Source organism: Perca flavescens, chromosome 3 (genome assembly GCF_004354835.1).
Source record: "Perca flavescens isolate YP-PL-M2 chromosome 3, PFLA_1.0, whole genome shotgun sequence".
Lineage (NCBI taxonomy): Eukaryota > Metazoa > Chordata > Actinopteri > Perciformes > Percidae > Perca > Perca flavescens.
This window is the reverse complement of record NC_041333.1, coordinates 7,461,959-7,482,168: the sequence shown is the minus strand read 5'-3', so window position 1 is coordinate 7,482,168 and position 20,210 is coordinate 7,461,959. Positions and strand designations below refer to the sequence as shown.

General features: G+C 39.6%; 1 protein-coding gene across 3 annotated transcripts in view; it reads left to right on the top strand.

Moving 5' to 3' along the window:
* LOC114552282 (vascular endothelial zinc finger 1) overlaps window positions 1-20,210 on the top strand; it is a 44,467-nt gene that overhangs the window by 12,106 nt on the left and 12,151 nt on the right. For all 3 annotated transcript variants that reach the window (XM_028572951.1, XM_028572950.1, XM_028572949.1), the window contains exons 2-4: window positions 10,198-10,952; window positions 19,547-19,616; window positions 19,710-19,878. In XM_028572951.1, coding sequence (XP_028428752.1) covers window positions 10,198-10,952; window positions 19,547-19,616; window positions 19,710-19,878 — 994 coding nt within the window. The remainder of the gene's footprint in view (window positions 1-10,197; window positions 10,953-19,546; window positions 19,617-19,709; window positions 19,879-20,210) is intronic.

The window sequence follows — 20,210 nt, the reverse complement described above, 5'->3', positions numbered from 1 at the left end:
CCACTTAGTCATTATATCCACATTACTGATGATTATTTATCAAAAATCTAAGTGTGAAGATATTTTGTTAAAGCACCAACTGTCAACCCTAGAATATCACCGCAATATCAATATCGAGGTATTTGGTCAAGAATATCGTGTCTGATTTTCTCCATATCGCCCAGCCCTACCAACGACATATATACAATATTTGCTGATGTCTTAAAGTCAACGTAGGGCTGGGCGATATATCTATATAAAAAATATATTGATATATTTTTAAATGAGATATTATATATCATATATCAATATAGTTAAAATTTGATCCTTGCTCCAAGCAAGCTGCTGACTCCTTTTGGATTGGCCTCTTTTATTTTATAGGCTTTTTATTTAAGATATATTTTTTTTGTTTAAATGTGCACCTTATGGAGCTTTGCTTTAAAAAAAGGTAATCCTGTTGTTAAACAGTATTTATGTTTACATTATATTGTTATTTGAACAGCTGAGCATTTAATCATGAACCAGGTGAAGAAACCTGTTTATTTATTCATTTGATTTTGCAACTGTTCACTGAAATAGCCGGTTTCTATGAAACTACTTGTGACGTCATATTTGACTTTGACTGAACTGCTCTCACTTTGCAGAAAACAATATCGGGATATACAGGGCTCAACATTAAGGCTTGTCCGCTTGTCCGGGACAAGTGGATTTTTTGTAGGACAAGTGGAAGAGAAATTTACTTGCCCCACTGGACAAGTTAAAACGAGCCGAATAAAGCTGTCACTCGTGGCGATAGAAGTGTGCTTTGTGCGGATGAAGCATGAAGTTAATTTGACTCTTGACGGCTGGCTCTCTGCCTCGTAACGTTACTAGCTGCTCCGCTACTCGTTTGTAGCGGATTAAATATCAGGTAATAATCAACTGTAAAGTAGCTACACCTTTTTAAAGGATCCCTTGGTAAGTGAAATTGTAGAGAGAAAAAAAAAAAAAAACACATTGACACCAACATTTAGTGGCAAAATCCATTGTTATGTCTACAAAATTATTTTAGATATAGTATAAGTTCAAGTCACCACTACCTCTGGTCAAAATATTGAATTAGTATCTCAATATATTGACTCAGTATCTCAGAATATAAACAAAGAATATCAAAGTAATGAGAAACTATAAAATATTGACTTAATCTCAATATATTGGCTTAGTATCGTAATATATTGACTTAGTAACTCAGAATATTGACTAAGAATCTCAAAGCAATGAGAACATTCAAAATATTGACTTACAATCTCAATATATTGACTCAATATCTCAAAATATCTCAATATATTGACATAGTAACTTAGAATATTGACTAGAAATCTGAAAGTAATGACAAACTTTAAAATATTCACTTAGAATCTCAATATATTAACTTCTGCACACCGGCGTGCAAAGTATAACTTGGTATTATGAGTCTGGAGATCCTTTTTTCTTGTTGAAGGGGAAATCTATTCTTGGGACACATTTGTTTCTACTGTTTGAACTGAATTGTATTAATGTTGATAGGATAAAACAGGATGAAAAAAACAAAAACTATTAAGAAATGTTATAACAGAGGCTCAACATACATATGTTTCACTAAACTAATACGGTACGACATACGAGTAGGGGTGACCCATACGTGGTTAGTTTTAAGACAAAATATATACAGTAATAACATTTGTTATGTGAAACAAGGAAAAAAAACAACAAAAAAAAACAGACTACCAGTCGCAAGGTCGCTGGTTCGATCGCTGGCCCTGCAGTCCCATCTCGAAGTGTAGTTGGGCCAATGATGGAGTACTCAAGTCCTGAGGCCTGTACTACAAAGCAAGATAAACATGTCCTGGATTTCTTTCAGTTACCCGGCTTCACTAACCCTAACAACCGCGGTCCCACATAACCTGTGTCACGACGGTGGTTATCAACTAGTTCAGTCAACTCGGGGTTTTCCAATCCAGCGGCGCGCGCGTTCACATAAAAAAGGCGGTGTTTGCACACCACGACCAATCGCAAAAATCTACCAGAGCCGCATATTTTACATAAGAAGAGCAAACTATAATTCTACATAAATAAGAAGAACACAGACACGGTTTTACAGGCAAAATGCAGGAAAGAAAGCTGACAAAAAAAGCCGACGCTGTTTTGCGTAAATCACAACGCCTATCAATATCACTTCCAGTGGTGATAGTAAGCTCCAGGATTTCTATATACCCACTTAAAAATGCCCAATGACACGTAACAACCAGGTGTGCACCGATCCAATATTAGGATCGGATATCGGCCTTGATATTGAAAAATTAGCTGGATCAGGTATCGGAAAAATTAACTGATCCACGGGCCGATCCAGTCATTTTTTTTTATTTTTTATTTTTTTCTCCGTCGCAGCACTGGGACCCCTCTTAGTTTTTCACCTTTCTCACTCATGGTAGTAACTAGGATAAACTGCCATAGCATATAACAATTTGTGACTTAAACAGTTTCTAACACTAATAATTTTACATTTACAAATGTAGCTACACCGCCCAACGGCATGCTGGTTAACATTATAGCTGCTAGCCTAGCTAGCTAGCCAGGTAACATAACAGTCTGTTAAAGGAACACGCCGACTTATTGGGAATTTAGCTTATTCACCGTAACCCCCAGAGTAAGACAAGTCGATACATACCAGGGCTTGACATTAACTTTTTGAGGCACTTGTCCTTTGGACAAGTACATTTACGTTTCACTTGTCCATGAACAAAAGTCACTTGTCCGGGTAAAGATTAATCATTTTATAATTTTTTTTATGTTTTGCTAATGCAGAATTTGAAGAAACCATTGAAAGCATCCAAACACTATCAACATTAATACAATTCAGTTTAAACAGTAGAAACAAATGTGTCCCAAGAATAGATTTCCCCTTCAACAAGAAAAAAGGATCTCCAGACTCATGATACAAAGTTATACTTTGCATGCCGGTGTGCAGAAGTTAATATATTGAGATTCTAAGTGAATATTTTAAAGTTTCTCATTACTTTCAGATTCCTAGTCAATATTCTAAGTTACTATGTCAATATATTGAGATATTTTGAGATATTGAGTCAATATATTGAGATTGTAAGTCAATATTTTGAATGTTCTCATTGCTTTGAGATTCTTAGTCAATATTCTGAGTTACTAAGTCAATATATTGAGATACTGAACCAATATGTTGAGTTACTAAGTCAATATATTACGATACTAAGACAATATATTGAGATTAAGTCAATATTTTATAGTTTCTCATTACTTTGATATTCTTTGTTTATATTCTGAGATACTGAGTCAATATGTTGATACTAATTCAATATTTTGACCAGAGGTAGTGGTGACTTGAACTTATACTATATCTAAAATAATTTTGTAGACATAACAATGGATTTTGCCACTAAATGTTGGTGTCAACGTGTTTTTTTCTTTGTTTTTTTTTCTTTCTACAATTTCACTTACCAAGGGATCCTTTTAAAAAGGTGTAGCTACTTTACAGTTGATTATTACCTGATATTTAATCCGCTACAAACGAGTAGCGGAGCAGCTAGTAACGTTACGAGGCAGAGAGCCAGCCGTCAAGAGTCAAATTAACTTCATGCTTCATCCGCACAAAGCACACTTCTATCGCCACGAGTGACAGCTTTATTCGGCTCGTTTTCTGTGAACGATGTGGGGTAACGTTAAAGCGTAGTTAGCATGCTAACGTTAGCTAACTAACACCTTGCCTGGCTTGCTGGTTCCGCGGTGCTTTCATGCTGTATCGCTTGCAGAGAAGGAGCTGAACAGTGGGCTGGGTCTAACGTCAGCGGTCCGCTCTCCCGCTGCTGCTGGGTCTAACGTTAGTTAATGTATTTGTTTCAAATCGGTAAAGTAAAATCTGTAACATAAACGGAATGAGTGGCACATAACGTATATAATGCTTCATCCACACAAAGCACATTGCTATCGCCACGAGTGACTTCTGTTTTCAGCTTGTTTTCTGTGAACGATGTGGCAAGGAGGTAACGTTAAGGTGGAGTTAGCAAGCTAACACCGGCTAGCTCGCCGTGCTTTCATGCTGCTTTGCTTTCGGAGAATGCGCTGAACAGCGGGCTGGGTCTAACGTTAGCGGACCGCCGACCTGCTGCCCGGGATTGTAGGGTAAAATATGTATTTGTTTCAATTCTGTAACATTGACGAAATGAGTGGCATTTTGATTTGTTTGAGTTTTAACTTGTCCAGTGGGGCAAGTAAATTTCTCTTCCACTTGTCCTACAAAAAATCCACTTGTCCCGGACAAGCTGACAAGCCTTAATGTCGAGCCCTGCATACCCTTCTCATCTCCGTGCGTGCTGTAACGCTGTCTGACGGCTCCAGCATTAGCTTAGCCTAGCACAGATCCTGGAGGTGAATGGTTCCAGTAATCCTACTGCTCCAAATTGTGACAAAAGTGACAAAATAACTCCAACATGTTCCTATTTACATGTTGTGATTTGTAGAGTCACAGCGTGTACACAAAACAATGTAACATGAGACACAGCCATCTTCTAACAGTAAACAAACCGGGAACTATATTCTCAGACAGGCTTGCTGCGAGCATATCACTCCGCCAAAGTACTATATTCTTCCGCCTGAGAATATAGTTCCCGGTTTGTTTAGGGATAGAAGATGGCTGTGTCTCATGTTACGTTGTTTTTTGTATACCCTGTGACTATACAAATCACAACATGTAAATAGGAACATGTTGGTGTTATTTTGTCACTTATTCGGAGCAGTAGGATTACTGGTACCATTCACCTGCATGTTCTGTGCTGGCCTGATGCCGCAGGCGGCGTCAGACAGCCTTACAGCACGCACGGAGATGAGAAGGGTATGTATCGACTTGTCTAACTCTGGGGGTTACGGTGAATATGATGAATTCCCAATAAGTCGGGGTGTTCCTTTAAGCTGGGAGAGGCTCCGGTCGCTACTGCACATTCAAGAACCGAGAACAAAGTTAGCTAGAGGATGAAGAAAGACCGGAGATACACCAGAACGTGTGCTCAAGAGAGCAGAGTCTGTTGTTCCGAAGTTTTTTGTTTCTAAAAAATCGGACATAATTTAGCCACTGTTGTTGCCTGTCGCTCTAACGTTACTGTAACGTTACCCGGCCGTGCTAACGTTAAAGACATGTCACTTCAAGCATGCAGCGGAGAAACGTTACAACGCAATCCACCTACGGTCCCGCTACAGACCGTTGAGAAAGACGGGTTCAGAGCAATGATTAAAACCTGGATTTAAGATGTCTTGCCTCGCTGAAATACGTCCGCCAACCTACTAACATTATTCAAACAGCGAAGGAGGCTGACAGCGGAGCTACGTTCAGTCGCCCACTACAACCACACTACAACAACCTAACTTACCTGTGGCCAAGGTAGTGTTTATACAACTAGCTAGCTTACAACTATTTTGTTTTGAAAGGGTAACAATGTTAAAGTTGTTTGTATGTGTAGGCTATTCATTCGATTTGAGTTTATTTTACTACTTTGCACAATAAAAATAGTTTAGCTTCTGTAACTGTTTAATGGATTCTCCTTCATATAAAGTTATTGTATAATGTCGTGGAGCCAAACCCTTTAGTAATAAAAGCCTTTAGTAAACATGATGACATTAACATGTTTATGTGAAATTCTATGTACTCCTGACAGTAGAATAAGCCATTATAAACCTAGGCCTATATAAAGGTGGCCCATTATTGAAGGCCCATTATTGTTATTTATTTAAATTTATTTTAAGAAGTTTGCAATCGTTTCTAAAACGCATCATACATCTTACAATGTCCTCTCACAGAAAGTCTTTGGATCGGATTGTTTTACTACTGTGACTCTGACTGTGGGAGCACAATGGTTGAAACCATTTTTTGAGACAGTGCGAGTAATTCTTAAAACTACTCACACAAATTTTATGACTTATTAATTTTATGTTGAAAAGGTGGAGAGAGCGAGTATGCCAGAGTTTGTCAGTGTATGTGAGAGGGAGAGGGTCCTTGAGTGATACGTTAGCCTACTACTGCGTGGGTAGGTAACGTCATCTACACTCATGTATGCACAACAGATGCTGTTGCACAGCGCTGTTACCATGTCTCCGTGAAAATCATGATGTCGCAGTCCATAATACATTTACGAGTGGTGATCTGCAGCCGAGGTTCATAAATTTGGTTTGCTAAAGAACTTACATTGGTGAGGAAAATGCTGCGAAGTGAAAGCCAATAAGGCTAAGGTAGCCTTAGCCTAACGTTAGCCCTCTTCTCTTTGTTTACGGTCTTAACACCTGCTTGCACATCCTGTCGGCGGAGCTGTATTGATAGACCTCGGCAATGCTGTAGTATTACGTTTCGTCACAAAATCGACCGCAACATTTGCCACAGTATTGCTCCCTCACTTGGGGTGAGAGAGGTTATGTTAGAGACGCAAAGAGAGGAGACCGCTTCTTTGGAAAAAAAAAAAAAATCCATATAGGCTGCTAAATATATAAATCTTACCTCGTAAAAACAAATAGTGCATGTGTGAGCTCATCTGTCTCTGGCTCCCGCATAGGGCTGTGCAATTAATTGAATTTTGATTTCGGCTCCCAAACGATCACCAAAATAGTATAATCGAGAAAAAATTATTATTTTGCCATGTTCTGTTTTGCAAGAACACTCTTATTTTGTCTTGTGTTCTGAATGACACGCGCATGCGCACATCCGCCTCTCCTGAAGCCAGTCAGGGAGCAGGGCTCGACATTAAGGCTTATCCGCTTGTCCGGGACAAGTGGATTTTTTGTAGGAGAAGTGGAAGAGAAATTTACTTGCCCCACTGGACAAGTTAAAACTCAAACAAATCAAAATGCCACTCATTTCGTCAATGTTACAGAATTGAAACAAATACATATTTTACCCCACAATCCCGGGCAGCGGGTCGGCGGGCCACTAACGTTAGACCCAGCGGTCCGTGTACTTGGCGGCCAACGGATTTTCGTTTTGAAAGGAAAAAAACAAAAACGAAAAACGGCCAGTTTCCCAATTACCATTAGTAAATAGGAAAACAAAAAACGGAAAACAACCCATTATTCGTTTTTTGTTCTGATATTAAAAAACGGAAAACGAAAAACTATCTCGTTATCCGATTTTCTTTGATGTGTTTGTAGATGGAACTCGGAAATTAAATTGTGTGTATAAATGTTATTCCTCATTCATTTTTTTCGTGACCCGGAAGCGATCGTAGGTAGTAAGCGGCTGCATACCCGGAAATCATTTGGACATCAATGAGACCCATGAAACCATGGACAGTTAGAATGATACGGACGTAAAAATGTTTTTAGACGAATATGCTAGTTTTATATTAGAAAACCGAAAGAATATGATGTATTGTGGGGATATAGCAGCTGCGTTGGGTTCACAGTTTGGAACGATACGGGGGTTTTGTGAGAGGAGTGTGCGGAGGTGGTGTGCTCAGCAGGGACTTGTGGCGAAGCACAAGTTGACTTTTATTATGAAGTGGTCACAGGAGATTAGCGCTGACTGCTCTCATTCATCAAAAAAGAGTCTACACAACAAGACAACCATCATAGTCTAATAATAATGAAGCGAAAACATTTTCAAAATTTCTCATTTTCACATAAAAGGTCTAACGTTGTTTTGCGCCATTGCTTTGGCAAATATCTGCTTTCCCTTATCAAATCGCAAAAGACTCCGATTTAATACAACAATATCTGTCAAACAAACAGGGCTATAATTAGTATAAATAAGATATAAAATCAATATAAATGTGATTTTTGGAGGTTAAAAAAGTAACTAAGTAACTACATTTTAAATTAGCTACTTTTACTATTTTACTTGTACTTGAGTAAACAACAAAGTAACAGTACTTTTACTTAAGTAGAACATTTTTTTTACTCTTTTCACTTCTGCTGATTTATTTAAATCTAAAAATTGCATAGACCTAGCCCTAGTCTGCGTATCGGCCTAGCTGTGGTCAGCTTTTTATTTACTTTAAGAGTAGCATTCATTTGTATGTTTAACAAAAGCGGTAAACGGCGATTGATAAAAAAAGAAAAACTTGCCTCAGAAGATAACTCAGGAAATTTACCATGAAGATCCATTTTCTATAACGCTAGAATATGAAGCGTAAATATCTCTTTCACTCTGTTCCTATTAATGTTGATAGTGTTTGGATGCTTTCAATGGTTTCTTAAAATTCTGCATTAGCAAAACATAAAAAAAATTATAAAATGATTAATCTTTACCCGGACAAGTGACTTTTGTTCATGGACAAGTGAAACGTAAATGTACTTGTCCGAAGGACAAGTGCCTCAAAAAGTTAATGTCAAGCCTTGGGGAGGCAAGTCGTGTGCATATCATCCGCTGGAATTTAAAAACTCAGCGGGAGTAAAGATGGCAGCAGCTTTTGGTGAGCAAAAAAAAGGCAAAACCAACTCAGTTGTCTTGGAACAGCTAACGTTAGCTAACCCTGCGCTCCCTCTGCCTTTGCCCCCCCGCTGTAGTAGACGTTGTATTCCCCCGACACACTGTATTCACTTAATGTTTAAAAATGTTTCCAGCTTAGTGGAAGTGCATAGGCATACTGCTCAAAAACATGGTAATGTTCCCTCAGTATTTAGTTTTGTTGTTAAACTGTATGTAAATGAGCAGGGACGTTAAATCACCTGTTTCACGTAACGTTACTCTAAGGTACAGTCTATGTGCTGGATTTTTCCAAACGTTAGCTAGCAAATAAGCCCACTGACGGCAACATTATTGTTGATATTTTGGCACAATGTTTAGTAATGACAGTAGTAGTGGTCATAGTGAGTGAACATGTGATGTGAGATGCACATTGTGTTATGCCTGTGGAACTGTTCATTAGCTGTGTAACGTTATGTGTGATATCTGTAAAGCTGAACCGACTCACAGTAGTAAAACTGATTTTATTCTGATCCAAAGACTCTTTCTGTGAGATAAAGGACACTAACAGATTATACCCTGGAAACCATTCATATCCATTATATCCAAATGTTAATGAGTAATTGTGTTAAATAATCGTGATTATAATTTTTTTCCATAATCGAGCATCCCGACTCCCGCATCACTCAATATTTCCCACACTGGCTGTTAGATAATTAGATACCCCCTTTCCATGGAAGTCTAATTAGACTAATAGATATTGCTATTTCGGTGATAACGAGAAAAAAAAAGGCTGAGGCAATAATGTTATAATTGACAATAATAATACTTTGTTACATTTCTTCAATATTAGCTACGTTGTTTAAAAGCTGTCATTGAAATGACCAGTGATGTTCTATTCAAACGTCTTGTCGTTGGCGCAGGACCAAAGATGCTAGAGCGCTACATTTGTACTTTAGTGTATTATGTAATTAATATATATTATTTTAATTTGCTATGGGAACTAAAGTTATGTTAAGGCAGAGACCGGACAACTAGGTGTTATTCACAGACAACCAAAATAATCATTAGTTGCAACCCTAATCATTACTAAACATTGTGCCAAAATATGAACAATAACTTTACCTGAAACCATTGACCTAACGTCACCGTTCATTTTACATACAATTTAGCAAAAAAACAAAATTCATTAACATTACTATGTTTTTTTTCATGTTGGTTTTGAGCGGTCCCACTAACCTGGAAAACTTTTTAAACTGTTAATACAGCGTGTGGGGGCAATACATCTCCTGCAGCAAGGAGTCAAAGGCAGAAGGACTCCAGGGTTCAATAACATTAGCACTTTCTGACAGCACTTTACTGCAGAGCAATAAGATTTTACCCATTTTAAATAGTAAAAAAATTGCCACAAATAAATCAATGTATGGAAAACACTGAAAGTGACTGTTTTTTATATCTGGAGAGAAGAGTTTGTTGAAACCAAGATATAAATGTTATTTCTGCTGTTTTAATGGCTAATATTTTACACTGGAGCAGAAAAACTTCCCCTTTTTTCTTTCGTTAGTAATGGCCAAATAAAGCTGCATGAAGGCTCTCTGTTCAACAGTGTGTTGAAATTACGCTGACTTGCTATACCTTTAGCCTTTTTCTTTAAACCAAAAGCGCCATCTGGAGGCCTCATTAAATAAATAAATAAATAAAATGGTTCACAAGGCTTCATGTGGCCATCAGTACGTCATATGTGGTTCACTGATGTGTATTAACATAATTTTATTTTCTCATTACAGCAGGCCAATGAGGCTCTGCATCACCAGCACCAAGTAGCCGGAAACAGCCTCTTGCCTTTGCTCAGTTCTGGAACAGAGCCGCCTGATCAGAAACCGGTGCTGCCCATTCCCTTGGACCAGAAACCCCCTGTCAGTGCTGCAGAACTTCTTAAAGACAATGTGGCTAGTGGAACTGGGGGAGGAGGAGGTGGAGGTCCTCCAGTTGCCGTGGTCAAAAAGGAACCCAAATCAAAGACGCCCTTTATCTGTGGCTACTGCAACAAGGCTTTCCGGGACAGCTACCACCTCCGGCGGCATGAGTCTTGCCATACTGGCATTAAGATGGTTTCACGGCCTAAGAAGACACAAACAGCGCCCACCATGGTGCCACTCATATCCACTGTACCACGTGAGAATAGCGGAAATCCTTCATACATTACTACAGTAGCTGGTATCCTGACTACAGCCACAACGTCAACATCCACAGGCACCAGCATCATGACCCCAATGCAACACCAACAGCAGCAGAGCATCCCTAAGAAGCCACCCAAACCAGTGAAAAAGAATCATGGTTGCGACATGTGTGGTAAGGCCTTCAGAGATGTGTACCACCTAAACCGCCACAAGCTGTCGCACTCTGATGAGAAGCCGTTTGAGTGTCCCATCTGCCAGCAGAGGTTCAAGAGGAAGGATCGCATGACATACCATGTTCGCTCCCATGATGGTGGAGTTCACAAGCCTTACATTTGCTCTGTCTGTGGCAAGGGCTTCTCCAGGTATTTGGACATTATTTTTGAACTTTTTGATGAAATTTAAATGCCTACCATATCGAATGATAGACACTATAAAAAAAGTTGAAAATAGGGCTGAGTGGTATGTCCTAAAAATAAAAACAATATTTTTTTCATAGCACAGCTATTTTAAAATGTATTTTTTTCTTCTTAAAAAAAAAAAAAAAAGACTACAAAAGACGAAGGAATCATTGAAATAAGTTTTTTATTTTACCTAACAATTATTAACAAAAGCAAACAGAGATGATTTCCCTATTGGGATTAATAAAGTGCAAACCTACCTTTCCCCTTTAAAAATGTACTTGGATACTGCATGGATTGGTAGTAACTAGGGGTGGGCGATATGGACAAAAAATATCTCTATTTTTGGTGATGATAACGATAATTAGACAATATCCTTTAAAAATGTGTTTTTAAAAGTCCGATTTACTTAATCACTGATGATAATAATGGGCACAATGTTGAATGAAAACAGTTCTTATTTATTTTCTTTAAAATGTAAGTATTCAAGTAAAAACAATTCAAAGACATAAAATACTAATACTATACTAATACTAATTGAACTAGCGTAGGAACATTGAACTCTGATTCAGTTGTACAACTCTGCTGTAATGTAAATTGTGCAGCATAGAAGCAAGATGAAATCATAATAATAAACAAAGGGCTCTGTTCTGTAACATATTGCACACAACCATGTCCTTATTGGAAGCAGTCCTGGAGCTGGGATAGGGCAGTGTCAAGCCAGGTTTTGATAATCCTACTTGGCTGTATAGTCCTTCTGACCGGGATTTATGCTGGGATCAGGAGTAGTTGGATGTGATCGGACTGGCCCAGGTGAGGGAGAGGCACAGTTCTGTATGCTTTCTTGATATTAGAGTATGCATGGTCTAGGGCAGTGGTGTCAAACTCAACTTCCCAGAGGGCCACACTGGAAAATAAGAATCACACCAAGGCATGTGTCGTATAGTCTTCTCACGTACAGTTTGGTCGACATAAAGTCCTAAAGAAGTCGTGAGAAAGTTCCTCAGCCATTGTAGAAAAGAAGCACCCAAAAACATTGGAAAAAGTGACAAAAATGTTGTATAAAGTGACAAAAACGTCAGAAAAAGTGACAAAACTAGGTGGGCCAAAATGTATTGTGAACCTAAATTGATATGCAGGCCAGATCATAATCTGCGAGGTGCCAGATTTGGCCCACGGGCCTCGAGTTTGACACATGTGGTCTAGTGTGTTCTTCCCTCTAGTAGCGCAATCTACATCCCCTCTAGTCCCCTGCTATAATATGTATCCCCTTCAGGTGATCGCGCTGCAGTTTGTTCACTATGGTTAGCAGTGAGCCAAACTTGTGCTAACGTTAGCATCGGGGGCTATGTAGACGGAAGTGTGCTGTTTTTGTGGTAAATAAAATGGCCTGTATATTACAGGGCTTCCAGGTCAGGTGAGCAGTGCTGGGGAACGATCCTGCGGTTGGTACTCCATTATGCACAAAAATGCAGTCCTCCGCCCTTTGTCTTGCCGGAGTGCTTATCTCGATCCTGCCGGTAGCTAGCTCGGCCTGCCAGCTGCCGACAACAATCCATGGAGCGCCCGGTCTGGCTATGTCCTCCGGGATGTTATGAGCCGCCTGGAAGGTTCTCGTAACGGATGTGTTGTATCAGTCACTGTACTTGTATAAATATACACCGACAGAGAGCTAGTAGCCGCTGCACAATCACGGGCCGCCATCTTTGTTGACACTAGTGAATGTGTAGTGTTCCAATGCGTGTTTTGAAGTGTTTTTTTCTAAGTAATTTAAATACTCAATAATTCAATTTGCACATTGTTAACACAACAATGATGATATTATTGTAAACGATATGTATCGACCACCCCTAGTGGTAACAATGTAGGAGCCGCACACTTTTTCCCCCCCCCTGATACAGTGTAGCTTCGTGATTGCTAACCCCCTTCACTTTAACCAGCAGGTAGCAAGCAAGACACAGGAACACAGGGTCTTGAGGAGTTGTAGCATTTATTGACCGGCAGATAAACTGTACACAGACTGTAACTTTCACAGACTGTAACATTACTGCTAACTTCATACTCACCAACAAACACACATCCTACTCTCTTTTTCTCTTTCTTTCTTCACCGCACATGCATTGCATGTGTGTGTGGCTAACACTGTGCCGCTGTGTACGCAAACCGTGTGTATGCTGATTGTTTCACAAAGCACGTTTTTAAAGTGGCATTAAAGAAATGCTACCTTGTTGCGTATTTAGGGTTGGGTACCATTCACATTTTTACCGGTACCTAAAATTCGGTGCCGGTAACCAACGTTAACAGTACCTCTTTCCCTCTTTAATAAAAAAACAATAATTTACGTTTTAAAAATAATCCCAAAACTAATCATCATATTCATATAACATTTGGTTGTTTTATTTATTCATTTTACATGCTAGACAAATAAAACCCATCTCCTCTCACAAACTTTTCCCTAAAGTCTGCAATTTGGGCCTCTTTACCCTATAAAATCAAATTATTATTAATTTCTTACTGCTGTTTCCCACAGGTTGAGAATTTACTTGTTGTTGGTGGGTGGAGCAGGATGTGATGGCTGGGTTCAGTAATAAACTAGTCAAAACAAAGGTTTATGAACTATTTATAGAAATGTATGACTATACAACCGATATTTTAAAGAAATAACTATTTACATATTAAACAATCCAGACTAAGAGATGATAGAGATGTGTAACCTTAATGTGCTTCGTCAATTAAGTGGTTGGTTTGTCAAATACATTTTATGGTTCAGCAGATAAAATACTTGATTACCTGGAGCCCAAATGTTATATAGGCCTATATTAAGAACTTAACCTTAAAACTAGGGGTGCACGATTCAGAAAATGTCACGATTCAATATCGATTTTTAGGCTCAAGATTCGATTAAAAAACAATTCTCAATTAAAAAATAAATAAAGATTCACAGTATGTAAATTTAGTTACTTTTCCCATGTGATTGCAGTAGACATACAACTTAAAAGAAACAACAAATTAAATGTAGTTTGATATTATTTTATGTCTTCATACAAAAATAAAAACTTTTGTAACTAAAAACTGCAAAGTGCCAAGCTTTGGCAACCTTTCAAATACATTTAATTCAAGTATAAAATAAAAAGAGCTTTTCGTTCAGAGTTCAGTGGGAGTTTAGAGCATTGAAAGAGTGCATTGGTTGACTGGCATGTTAGGTACTTTAGGTTGTTGTTCGTCCACGTCTTTAATGTTAATCTCTGGGTGATGGCGTACCATGTGAGTTCTCAAGTTTGTGGGGTTTCCAGCATATAGCATGATTCCTATCAAGTTCCGTCTTCCCCTTGAGGTTACAAAAGCCGGAATGTGCCCAAACTCTCGTCTTCAATGAAGATGAAGCAGGTTGAATAATTCTTTCTGTGAGGGTTGCCATTGTTTGTGCCGACTAAACTACTTCTGCTGCACTTATTCTTCTTTTGTCATAACAACAGGGTTCCCACGGGTCCTTAAAAAGTCTTTAAATGTCTTAAATTAAAATCCGGGTAATTAAGGTCTTAAATTGTCTTAAATTTACCGTAAAGTTGCTGTAGGTATTACATTTTCAGCCAGTGCGCTTAATGATGATGGGAAAGCACAGTGGCCCACCGTAAAACATCTAATAGTTGATTAATTTAGTATGGTGTGAAATGAGTCTCCCCGTTAAATAGCTGTTTTGCGCAACGTCGGCTACAGACGCTGACGTTGGGCTGCATGCCGCCATTACGCGGTTGTCGAGGTGAGGTTCAACATGCAAAGAAGATGGGGAAGTGCAAATTTAACGACAAGTGGATGGAAGAGGATGTATTTAGGAGGTGGTTGGCGCCAGCTGAAAACAACAATGAGGCAATGTGTAAATTCTGCAAAACAACTTTTTCATTAGGGACTATGGGGCTCAAAGCCGTCGAGTCGCAGACGAAAGGAGGAAAGCACCAGCGGTACGTGGCAGCAGCTAGCCATAGCTAATCCCTGCATTGTTTGCAGCACGACCTAACGACCTTACAAGTTCAGACGGCTATAACAAGTTTCATTTCACCGCCAGACATCCAAAAGGCAGAGGTACTGTTTGTTCTCAATACTGTGACAAGGCACAATTCATTTAAATCTAACGAGGACATACGTGGCGTTGTTGCTGCCATGTTCCCTGATTCGCAGCTTGCAAAGTCATTCACCTGTGGTGAAAATAAAACTGCCTATGGCGCCAAATATGGCATCGCTTCATTCATCAAGTAGGATCTATCGTGCAGCGTTAGTGAGAAGCCATATGTTGTCATGTTTGACGAAAGAATGAATAAAACGACAAAGAGCAAACAAATGGACCTTCATTTGCGGTTCTGGACTACTACTACTACTACTATGAGACTGGCACACACCATGTCATCTCCCGCTACTATGGGTCAGAGTTCATGGGTCACTCCAGAGCCGAGGACATGTTGGGTCATTTCAGTGTAAGTAACGTTACGATTGTGTTTGAAATCCCATACTATTATTCATACTAAGTGTGGTGTGAAATTGAGTAACGTTAGTGCGGCCCAAAGCTCATATGCTAGCGGTGTAAACACCAACACTCCCCCGGTGCTCAGTGCTGCCACTCCGGGCAGAGTCGGCAGATGACTGGTTATGTGCTCCAGTCAGGTCACAGGTCTATGGTCACTTTGACAATGTAACAGGTAACAACACATTAGCTCAGAGTTTAAGGGGTGTAACTGGTGGTAGATGTGGTTTATTGCAAGGAAAAGAGAGAGGAGTTGGTGGACCTAGACCGTGAAATTGAGAAGAGAGCGGCAGAGCTAAGCCACGTCTTGAGGAGAATTTGAGATGTTGTTGAGCTTATTATGGAGACTGCTTTAAGTCTTGGAAGTATTATTATTCTGTCTCCCACTGAGCCATGATGGAGTCCACTTTAAGTGTTATTTTCATTATTCTATATGGTTCCTTCATACAATGCATTGTGTTGTTTAGTGTAATCCAACTTATGTATGTTATGTTGGCTCTGTTCTGCATCACAAAGGAACAAAATGAAAATGCCAACTGTGAGCTTTGATTGTGTTTACATCTATATTGGCCAAACAGTGTTGGAAGTGTTATTGTTTATTATGCTGTCTCCTAATTTGAAAAAAGGGTCTCATGAAAAAGTATTTTTGCAGAGTTTACACATTGCACATAATTGATAACAAATGGAAAACTTTAAGTTTTGATTTCCGTTGTAGGAGGCAATAAATTGAGTATTCCAAAGAAATTGTTATGACATTTCTGGGTCTTAAATTATATTTGTTGAGGTCTTAAAAAGGTCTTAAAAAGCATTACATTTTACTTTTAAAATGGTGCAACAACCCTGAACAAGTGCCCAGGCGTCAGTGTGAATTTGACGCAGCGCCATCTATGGTAATGGCGAGCTAAACTCATTTCAGGACAATAGCAAACACGCCATTACAAAACGAAAATAAAAATGAATTAATTTTTAGAATTCTATGAATCGATTTTGAATCAGAAGAGCTTGAATCGCAATACGAATGTGAATCGATTTTTTTTGCGCACCCCTACTTAAAACCATATAATCCATACAGACAATTACATGTTTTTATAAATCTCAACAATTATGACTTCAACAAAACTGCAGAGCCGACATAGTTTACTCCGTCCACACCTCTGTGCGTGTGTGTGTCTGTCGGAGCTCTGCTCTCTGTCACTATGCAGAGAGGACAGATAAGCCTGCGCTTACGAGCTCAGACTTGAATTTGGTACAGAAAGAGAAATATTTTTTTCCGGTGCCCAGCCCTAAGAGTCCATAAGTACAGTTAATGAATACGGGCACGGAGACAGGAACTGAAGGTGCTTGGTTAGCACGATTTAGCTTTGTTTAGCTCCAGTTAACTCCATCATAAAGTTATGGAGTGGAGGGTGAACAACCAGACTCTGATAAATGTTTCTACAGTTTATTAGTACAGTTAATTCGGAAAGCCACAACACCACCAGCAGCTTGCTGCTACTGCTACTACTAGCGTAGCCTCTGAGCCTGAAGTGAATCGCTGATTAATGCACATGGAGCGCTGGTCTGTGTGCGCTGTAAAAACAACAACAAAAACATCATTGATTGGAAAAAAATGTAATTCAGATTTTATCTAACTAGGCCGGTATAAATCTACCTTTCGGGGCACCCATGTAGAACCTACGTATGGGAAACACTGCTACACTGTAACTTTTATTCTTGTATTGTGTATCTTTTTCTATTTTAGCCTGTTTTATTTTCTATTGCTTTCATGACTGTTTTTAATTGCTCTTTATTGTTAAAGTGTTTTGAATTGCCTTGTTGCTGAAATGTGCTACAGAAATAAAGTTGCCTTGTCTTGCCTACAACCTTTAGCCTGTCAGTCTGTCACCACTGCATAGAGAAAGCTGTTGTGTCGGTCTGTCTCAGAGGAAGTGTAATGTTAAACGCACCGTGACCGCTTTTGCCTCACCATTATATTATATTGCAGCAAACGCTGTCTGTATGAAGTGTAACCACACTTGTGACCGATTTATCAGCATTGCCATAGTCTACATCCACGACGTTTCACTTCCGGGATTGCTCCGGTGCCGCAGGAAATTCTGCCAGATGCATGTCTTTTCGCTGATGTCAGTTTTCTTTTGCTTTCTTTGTGTTGGAATTTTAAACTCTGGTGGATTTATGAGGACTATGGTTAACTGCTCCTCAGATCTCTGCATGGAGAATTGAGACAGCTAGCTAGACTATCTGTCCTATCTGAGTTTTCTCTCGCATGACTAAAACAACTTTAGTACGTACACGTTCCACCAAAACAAGTTCCTTCCTGAGGCTATTTTGCAGCACCCATGACGATTGTGATTGTTTTAAAGAAATGCCAATAAACCCGAGCACGTTTTTCTCCCATCCCGGAATGCTATGTTGACTAGCCAGACCCTCCTTCGCAGTGCCTCGGAGGATGGTCTGGCAAAGCGAGACTAGCATTGTGACTTGAACAAGCTACACAGGTGAGTTTTGCTCCATCTGCACCGCAGCTCTGTGTGTCGGTGCTGAGTCTCGCTCTCCGTCAATCATGCAGAGAGAGCAAAGAATCTCACTCTTATACAAGGACGTGAATTGGTTCTCGGTAGTACCGATGTAATTCGGTCGATACCCTAAAAAGTACCAAGTTTGGTACCCAACCCTTAGCATATTTAATGTCAATTCTATTTTTTTAACTTTTTATGACCAAGAAAGAGCACGTTGACATAGCTACCCTGCAGCCTGCTATTCATATGTTGATTTTATTGTCTGCACTTGTTGATGTGCCATTTTAACTTGTGGTCTGTTAAGATGTGTTTTACTAGATAACCACAATGGAACCAAATTTGACTTCATTGTGTTATTAGGGATGCACTGCATGAAAATGTCACTTTATGAGGTTTTTTAACATTAATATGCGTTCCCCCAGCCTACCTATGGTCCCCCAGTGGCTAGAAATTGCGATAGGTGTAAACCAAGCCCTGGGTATCCTGCTCTACCTTTTTGAGAAAATGAAAGCTCAGATGGGCCGATCTGGAATCTTGCTCGTTATGAGGTCATAAGGAGCAAGGTTACCTCCCCTTTCTTTGCTTTGCCCGCCCAGAGAATTTGGCCCACCCTTGAGAGTGAGAGACATCATGGCTTTCAAACGAACAAAGTGGCAGTTGGTCAAAAAGTAACCATGTACATGTAAACCGGGTCTAAGGAAAGCTCATTGTGGGACTGGCTCTAGTGGCTGTAATTTTGCACCAAGGCTGAATTTCAGGAAAGAGACTTCGGATACAGCATTAGGGGACCACTAAGGTCTATGTAAAAGCATCCAAAGAACACCATGTCATGGGACCTTTAAGCAAATTTGGCTGAAAATGGCCAAAAAAAAAGCATAAATAATACATTTTACCAAACAATTAAGTTTTTTTAAGACACGATCAAATAGCAACCAACGTAGAGTGAGAGGCGTGCACGCTTTATAAATGCAGCAAACATGTCAGCAGTATGGAAGCACTGTTGATTTCGATCCTAGTTATTGTCTGCTCCATGCACAAGCACAGACAGCGAGAAACTGTTTGGCGCTGCATTTCATGTCATTGTTGAGAAGAGTTACACCTTTCCAATTTGGGCTCCCAGACTGTGGTCGGGAAGCACGGTGGGTTAGTTTATCGGCACTACTAACAACCGATAAAGCCACAGTGTCCTGAGAAGCTTGTCTAGTAACGCTACCGCCCAACACTGCTTCCAATACAAAATTAATTTAGTGCCGTGACGGCATCAGCACAGGTTGCTAATGTACTTTTTAATTTGCCAGAAGGTGTCATAGTGACGCATGCTGATTCAAACGGTTAGCATAAAATCAAATCGGTTTAGTCTCGTACGTGAAACTGGAAATCAAAAGTTGATACATTTTTCTGCCATATTACACAGCCCTGCCATATTACACAGCCCTAACCTTTTGTGTCAATAAAATGATGTTACTACTAAAGCCAAAGCTGAAGGATTTCCTTTTTTTCCTTGTCTTCATCTCACCTTGCAGACCTGATCACCTAAGCTGTCATGTCAAGCATGTCCATTCCTCAGAGAGGCCATTTAAGTGCCAAGTAACGGTAAGAGTCATGACTCAGTCTTCTGTGTTACTATTATATTGTTATTAAATAAATTAAAAGAATAAAACAATATTCACTGCTTTTATGTCCTAGGCCTGTACCTCCGCCTTCGCTACCAAAGACCGTCTGCGCTCCCACATGATCAGGCATGAAGGCAAAGTGACCTGCAACATCTGTGGCAAAATGCTAAGCGCTGCCTACATCACAAGTCATCTCAAGACGCATGGTCAGGCCAGCTTCAGCAACCCATGTAACAATAAAGGTAAGCCATAGCCTCCTTTTACCCATCCTAAAGCTTCTCGCTACTTTGTCCACTTTTCAAGTTTAACACATAATCAGCAGGCAAGTTGATACTGATGGTTTCTATCAATACCCTACTTATCCAGCGGTGATTTAATGTACAGTGGAACTGAGCTACAGACTACTACCACTACCTGCCTTAAGTGCAAGAAGTCAGTTGTTCCCCCAGTCAGTGCCCTCACTGTCATCCGCTTTTAAGTTGTAATGTGGTTTTGATGCTTTTAACTTGATGTGTTGGCCGTTTGTGGCGTGAAACTGTATCTTCAACTTTGTTTTGTTTTTCAAGAGCAGGCT